The following is a 7,631-nucleotide window of genomic DNA, read 5'->3' as shown; positions in this document are numbered from 1 at the left end:
CCAAACAGGATAGAGACACCCCGGGTCTCGGGCTTCTTACGACAAGTCGTGAAGTCCTTAAGGGGGATGCGGTGTGGCGCGAGAAGCACACACCGAGCAGCCTCCACGTTGTCGACGAACAACTGTTCTTTCTGAACAAGGGCTCGTTCATAGATGCCCCTAGAAGTGTGGCCGCCCACAAGGCCACGAGGAGCGACGAGAAGCTCTAAGAAGAGGTCAGCCCCAGAGCTCTCCTCGGGAGGCCAATACCCTCTTGAGTTGATGGCAGCTCCCTGGCTGACGGGTGCCGCCACCGAACCCCCACGCACACGCTGGGCAGCTTGGAAATCCTCCTGCTGCTGGTCGAGGTCATTCGAGACCTCCCGGGGCTCAACAATGGCACCCTCCTCTTCCTCTTCTTCCTCCTTCTCCTCCTCTTCATCCGAGGAGCCGAAGAGACTCTGATAGGAGCGTCGAGTCTCCTTCTCCTCGCGGAGTGGAGACTTAGAGGCGGTACGCTTCTTTGAGGGCTTGGCGCCTTCGGCTTTAGAGGCCTTAGCGCGCGCAAGACCCTCGGCAAGCGAGAGACGTTTGCGAGGACTCCCTTCCTCATCGCCACCGGCTTTGGGAGTGCCCTTAGCCTTAACGGCCGGACTCTCAGAGCGCACAGAGGTCCTGGGACTGTGATCACCGTGATCACTAGCGGACGACTGCACGCTGTCTTCTTTGTGCTCACTGGGCACTGGGCTGTGCCCTCCCACAGAGCCCGCAGGAGCATCATGAGTGCTCTCGGACTCGGCATCGTCCTCACTGCCCGAGTTGAACTCACGTTCTACGAACCGAGGGTTCGGACGATTGTCTGAAGACGAGGGCGACGGACTGCGGCGCCTGCTTGCGCGCTTGTCCGCAGCCGCGTCACCCGAGGATCCGATCGCCTCGGAGGCCACCTGAGTAGCCTCCTTAAGTGCAGAGCCTTTGCCGTGAGGCTTAGTGCTCTTGGCCTGCGCCTTACCGGCTGCAGCCTTGGAGCGTGTCTTAGCACCGCTCTTAGCAGTGCCACGAGGCATGTTAACGGTCGAAGTGGAGACCTTGACGAAGAGCGCACAGGTTGCTGCTCGAGGCTCTAACTGTAAAGTGAGCCTCCGCCGCGCTCGCGCGGCCGAGTCGATGGTTTTCGACTTTGAGAATGAGAGTTTGTGACGAACATCTCTTCATTCTGATTGGTCGGTAAACCGAACCTAAATAGGGAGGATGTAACGGGGTACGTAGCACTAAGTGTACCCTGGTTACATGAAGTGTGACACTTCACACTTCAGGAGTATGACATGTCATACTCCGGGATATTTGGTACAAGGTACCAAGGTCATTCAAAACCAACCATTGGTTAAATGACATTGCATTTCTATAGGTAACTGATAGTTTGTATTAACCTCAAACTTAACCTACCTATAAATATACTCAGTTTACAATCTACCTTATTTAGGTCACTTCGCTCTCTTTAATTAAAGAGGGGACCTGTGAACTGCCGTTCACTGAGAGTTTGTATACTCTCGGAAGATAACTTCCTCTAGCGCAAGGTGCTGTGTGACCCCGTCACATGTATGCTCGACGACCCTTTCTTCCCTGAGCAGCTCAATGTGGTGCATTAAACACTGAAGCTCAGCCAGGCGAACCTCCATCCCTCGCGTCGTCATATTATTCTTTGTCAGAAGTCTTAGCGGCGGATGCCATGTGCACTAAAGTTGCCATACAATGCGAAGAGTGCCTGAAAGCGGCTCAAACTCTCTAGGGGGACGATGAAAATCCCCGTTCCACATGTGAAGACCCGAATGTGTAGTTGTAGTAGGATTGACGACTTGGGAAGTAGGGGTCAGTCGTCATGTTTGGGCAGATGAAAGCCCGCTGCAGCAAGAGATTGAGCGCGCTACAACAGCTTCAAATGCTGTCTTCATGGCCTCCATGGTTATAACGGATCCATGAATATTACGCTTTAAGGTACCCTCAAACTGTTTGCCAGTCCTTCTCTCAACACCTCCACCTCTTCTTTGTACTTCTACAGACTTATCATAAGGTAAAATGCCAGTTTAAGTCATTTGGATCAGTTCAAGGCGCACCAATAGCAGTCGTAGATGCATCTGATTGGTCATTTTTAGAGCGGCGCTCGCCTCCACGAATACCTGTCAGTTTTGATCTGGCTTCCAACCATGAAGTGTCGCACAACGTATAGCAGCAAGAAGAAGATGAAATTGGTGAGGTCTATTCGCGAGGGAGGCAACATTGAAGCTATTGGCGAGGAGAGCGGTGTTCCGGCTCGAAACTTGTTCCGGTGGGCTGGAGAGGACGTTAATTGGCGTGAGAACGGGAATAATGGCCCGTACATCTTCAGCAAACGGCGCGGACCTGATCCCACTCTGCCCAAGGAAGCCGAAAAAAGTATTTCAACGGCACACACTTACTGCAGCCATTGGATACTGCCTTTTTTCTTCGTTCAAAAATACGGTCCAAGATCTTATTGATGCTAATATTCGAGCTAACGGGATTAATACTATCAGCAAGGAAAAGGCTCTTCAAATGGCCGCACTAGCGTGGACAAGTTGCAATTTCAACAGCAATATATCATCTGGATTTCAGAGCTGCGGCATTTTTCCGTTAAATCTTGTAAAAATGCACGAGAAGCTACTCAATTTCCAACACAACGGAGTTTCCGCTACCGTCAAAAAGGCTTCTTGGCTGCGATACAAGGAGACAGTACAGCACGATATCTTGCTTCTGCCTGGTCGCCAACAAAAGCAGAGTAGGAAAAGAAAAACCAAAACAGTGGCTGGTAGATTCCTAACGCGTGAGGTGCTTCAGCAACATGACCAGCCCTCCCAACGAAACGCGCCGAAGCGAACAAGAAAATCGCAGAGATACAGAGAATTTACAAAAACGACAGCGAGTGGTATGCACCACCAGGACCAGGAGCTTCATCAAAAGCAATACCACGATCAAAACCACGAGAACGAGCACAAACACGAAGAGGAACAAGGCATGGAGAGCGAATTGGTGCTAGTGCAGCAGCAGTCAGAAGTTGCTAGCAGTGATACGGTTCTGTTCGAGGCGAGCTTCTAAATACTCCGGTTTTTAATACACCATCTATTTTGATCCAAGTCAAGGTTATAATTTTACGTGGGTTCTAATCGGAATTTACAGAAATTCAACAGTACGTGCACGATCGTACATAAAAGTCTCTTGTCCATACTCAAGTCAAGTTTAAAATTGTCTTAAACTGGCACACGACGAAAAAAGATGGTAATTTCAAGCCGCCTCTGATGGCCGAATAGTACTCAATTAATGTGTTGCGCTTAATAATAGGAAAGACGAGATTCTGAAAATTCCAGTCGTGGTTGTTTTATTCTTATCTTCAATGACCGCTGAAAATTATGAGCTTTTAAAGTTGGTTTAATACAGTCGTGCACCTCCAATTCGGCACCGGTATCAGTCGATAGCCTGCCAGATTTAATGATTACGCGAATCGGATGCGCAATTACCTTTGCCCATCACCACCCTAATAATTAACCTCAACGGTTTTCGCCTCCTCGCCGAGGGATGACACGCCGCATCGATCTGATTTTAAATTTTGGATCGGAGTCTTCATACAAACACTCACTTTGATTTTTACCGCCAAGGACAATGGGACATCGCCCTTCCTCCTACATGTCCCTAACTTTAGCACAAAAGCGGTCTTTGTGCGAGAAGCACAAGTCAGATCCTGCATGCTCTCACTCCGAACTTGCTCGTTGGGCAACGGAGCTATTGGCCAGCATGTCGATCAGACGCCGAGTCGCCGAAGGCGGCGAAGAGTCGGTAGAGGACAGACAGATGCTGGACAGAATTAAGTGTGTCAACACAATAAAAGACTTACTTTCATTTATATAATAGTAAGTACTAGAGTAAAACAGATCCTACGAGCACTTGGATAGAGTGCACCAGCAGGCAGAGGCTGTCTGCCAACCAGTGCGATGAGGACTTGAAGGCAGAAGGGAGAGATGCCGTCCGAGGACGCAGTCCTCGGACGAGGTCACTTCTTCTTCTGCCTCAGACTGAGCAAAAGTCTAGAGAATAGGTAGTTAAGAGTAAAAGTAAATAAACTGGATTGAGAGCTACTCTACAACGTTCATTATAACATTTCAAGTAAGATGGACAAGACTTCTGAGACCAACATGAGCAGGCTGCAGTTCCACGGGAACAAGGCGCATTTCGCTGGTTGGAAGGACAAGTTCGTGGATCATCTGGCTGCTAAGAGCGACGCCATCACGATTCTCGAGCTTCAGCAAAAACAGGCGAAGCCGATGACGCGCTATGAGGATTTGCTCAAATCCCAGCCGTCAATCCCGCCTCTCGAAGGAGAGCGTACAACGGACCGCGTGCAGGCGCACGAGCTGCAAGAGGCGCTGCTCAGGGGACAGAAATCCTACATCAAGGATCTTCTGAACCAGATGCTGCCAAGAAACTTCGCTGACGAACGGCTCATGCGTATGCCGGTCTATGTGATCTGGAAAGCCGTTGAGAAACGTTATGGTCTCAACACTGCGTCCGGCGTGGTAGAGCTGGTGCAGAATTTCGAGAGAGTGGCCAACTCGGACTTCAAGAATGTTTCGCATCTGTTCCAGCAGCTCAAGGCTGCTCGCGAGCAAGCGAACAGGAACAGCATAGAGGCACTGGGTGAAAAGATCATATCGTTTCATCTCATGCTCATCAAAGTCCTGGCTATTCTGCCTGGTCATCTGTGGGGCTCCGGAATTGAATTCCAATCAGGAGACTTCACGGTTGAGAAGGTGCAGCAGAAACTGGTCGCCATCTTCGGTACCAAGAGCAAGGCGCAAATTATGGCGCTGGGCAAGGGCATTGCGGTGAGCCACGTGCAAGCCGGGACAGCCAAACCTAAAGCAAGTGCACTGGGCAAGCGAAAGGCCGCACCCGAGCCCATCAACGATCTGCACTACAACGTGGGGCATAAATCGTGCCACTACTGTGCTGGGGAGTTCAACGACATGAATGATGTTGGTCCTCATCTGATTGCTGCCTGCCCCAAAATGAAGTACGACTTGAGCCTGGGCGTCAAGCGTAGGAACATCTGGAGCCGCGGCAAACAAGTGGGCACTTGCTGGTCGAAGCCGCAAGGAAAGGGCAAGTCGGCTACCAAGATCAAGAAACCAGCCCGCAAGCAGGTCCCGGTTGAGGACTGTCTACCGAAACCGGTAAATGCGTGCGAGACGGTGCAGCCAGCCGCTCCACAAACTCCACCGCCTGTCAGCCCGCCAACGTCAATGTTGACACCCGGCTACGAAGATATGCACGGCATCGAGCCAATGGACACGGACGAGTCCATGTCGTTCTCCGACACGTCTGTCAACGCGGGACAAGTCACGGAAGCGCCAACCGGTGATGGGCAGATTGCCGACATGGCGGCAGGTGTCAACAAGATGGCAGTTGACTTGGAACAAGCGGTAAGATCCATGTATCCTTTTCTGCTTGACAGTGAAACATTTCTGACCAATGACTCTTGGGTACTCGATTCAGGATGCGGATTCGGGCTAACCAGTGAGGAGTCCCGGTTCGTGGAGAAGAGATACATGTTTACATTTGCAGAAGGGTCTAAGCATACAAATACACACATTGGCACTGTGAAACTTTATTTGCATGGTCCGGGAGGTATCCGACCGTTTCAGTTTACAAACATTGCGCTTGTACCGTATGCTAAGTCGAATATTCTTAGCGAATACTGGCTACAAAGGGGAGGGTATCAGATTATAGGGTCAGCCAATGGCGACTTTAAATTTGTCCTTTATAAGAACCAATTGGTTTTTGTGGCCAAGGCAATTAACGGGGCGTATTATATACAATCCAAAACAGTAAAAGAACGACAAGCGTTCTGCCATGCGGTGAAAACGCAACCATGCAAGCCATTGGCACTGCCAGGAGTGGGCAAAGTAGAGGCTGCACTAAAGGAATGGCACGTAAAGTTGGGGCACTTGAACAAAGAGCAGGTGATCACAATGTTGACCAAAGCAGTGGTAGCCGGTATGCCCACACTAAAGGCATCTGATCTAAGGCAAGTGCCATTCTTCTGTACAACATGTACGGAAATGAAGAAGAAACGGATGTCGTATCGCAATACAAAGGGCTCAAGAGATGCAAAGCCGATCAGCACGATACACATGGACACAAATGGTCCGATGAAGACAATGGGAGTCTTTGGAACCGTGGGCACTATCAAGTACTTCTTGAGCATCATTGATGACAACACGTCATGGCGTTGGACATACGCTCTGCGGAACAAGAAAGAAGTGTTCGAGAAGGTCCGAGATCTCCTGCTGCAACTTGAACGTGAAGGAAAGTTCACAATCAGGAGGATTCGATTCGATGGTGGAACCGAGTTTGTGAACTCAGCGTTCAAAGACTTCTGCAAGGAAAAGGGCATCATCTTTCAGACATCAAATACATACAGCCCAGAAGAAAACGGGGCGGCAGAGCGGGATCACCAAAGCAAACTAGACAGAGTTCGTTGTGCGCTCAAAGATGCTGACATGGAGCATAGATGGTGGCCAGAAGCCTTGATCTATATGACCTATGTTCAAAACCGTACCCCAATGAGTCGGTTGGGTGGAAAGACACCATACGAGATGGTGCACGGGAAACCACCCAACATTAGTGGCTTACCTGTGTGGGGTAGTATCTGCTTTGCCCACATACCGACTGCACTTCGCAAAGACAAGAAACTGTCTGCTAGAGCGCTTAAGTGCCGGTTCCTGGGTGTCTCTGTAACGGGCCTGGGGTGTCCGTTACTTGCTTACACGTAGTGATGAGGAAGCGTACAAGTCCAGTGATACTGAAACCAAGTACTTAGTCTGAAGGAAAATCAACTCTGTTTTTATTTAGGTCCAAGGCAGCTTGCCCTGACCACTCAAATACACGTCAACTCCTTATTGGTTGATTATGGGTCTGGCTTCCCATATTTCAACCAATAAGGTGACGGCAGTTCAGCACACGCTACTCGTGTGCTGCTGCACCTACTTTTGTAATGCAAATCTACCTACTTATGTAATGGTGTGAGCCACTACAAAGAACCTATAAAACTACTTACATATGTAACTTGGGAGGGCCCATTACATCACCCCCTCTTAAGACCGCAATCACCTAACGGGGGTGCGCTTCGGAGAACAATCGGGAAAAACTGGAAAATGGCGGAGAAGAGCACGCTTGAGAACTTGACGGGCGGGAGCTCCTGCGAAGCCCCGGAGCAGTACAATACAACTTGCGCGGACGAGAACAACATGGCGCAGCGGACGGGGGCGGCGAACCAGGCAGGAAGCGGAAAAACGCGGACGGCTCCAGCGTCGGCGACGACGCTGAACAGGGGTGGACCGCCGATATCGCACCTGAGAGCGTGAGTCGACTTGGGGTTCGGCCCGGCGTAATGAACGAGGATATGAAGCCGTGGGCGCTGTACGACTTGTCCGGGGCGGTGACCCCGGACGCGTTGGACACCATGCAGGACCACTTTCGGCGCTTCAGGCGTCTCCGGAACAAAACGATCGACGGCGCGTCGTACGAAAGCTTTGCAGAGATCATGGTGCGCATTCATCCGGCGGTGGAATCGGATGCAAGAG

The 7,631-nt window shown here is 50.6% G+C and overlaps 1 protein-coding gene across 1 annotated transcript; it reads left to right on the top strand.

The window, feature by feature from the left end:
* Positions 1 to 2,183: 2,183 nt before the first annotated feature.
* PITG_05327 (uncharacterized protein) lies at positions 2,184 to 3,126 on the top strand (the record flags this gene model as incomplete). The annotated part of the gene is made up of 2 exons (XM_002998947.1): positions 2,184 to 2,412; positions 2,915 to 3,126. 2 exons carry the CDS (start codon positions 2,184 to 2,186, stop codon positions 3,088 to 3,090), a joined length of 405 nt encoding a protein of 134 aa, XP_002998993.1.
* Positions 3,127 to 7,631: the final 4,505 nt, after the last annotated feature.

Source organism: Phytophthora infestans, genomic scaffold, assembly GCF_000142945.1.
Source record: "Phytophthora infestans T30-4 supercont1.7 genomic scaffold, whole genome shotgun sequence".
NCBI classification, from domain to species: Eukaryota; Oomycota; class Peronosporomycetes; order Peronosporales; family Peronosporaceae; genus Phytophthora; species Phytophthora infestans.
The sequence above is the reverse complement of the archived record's forward strand: the minus strand, read 5'-3'. Positions and strand labels throughout refer to the sequence as shown.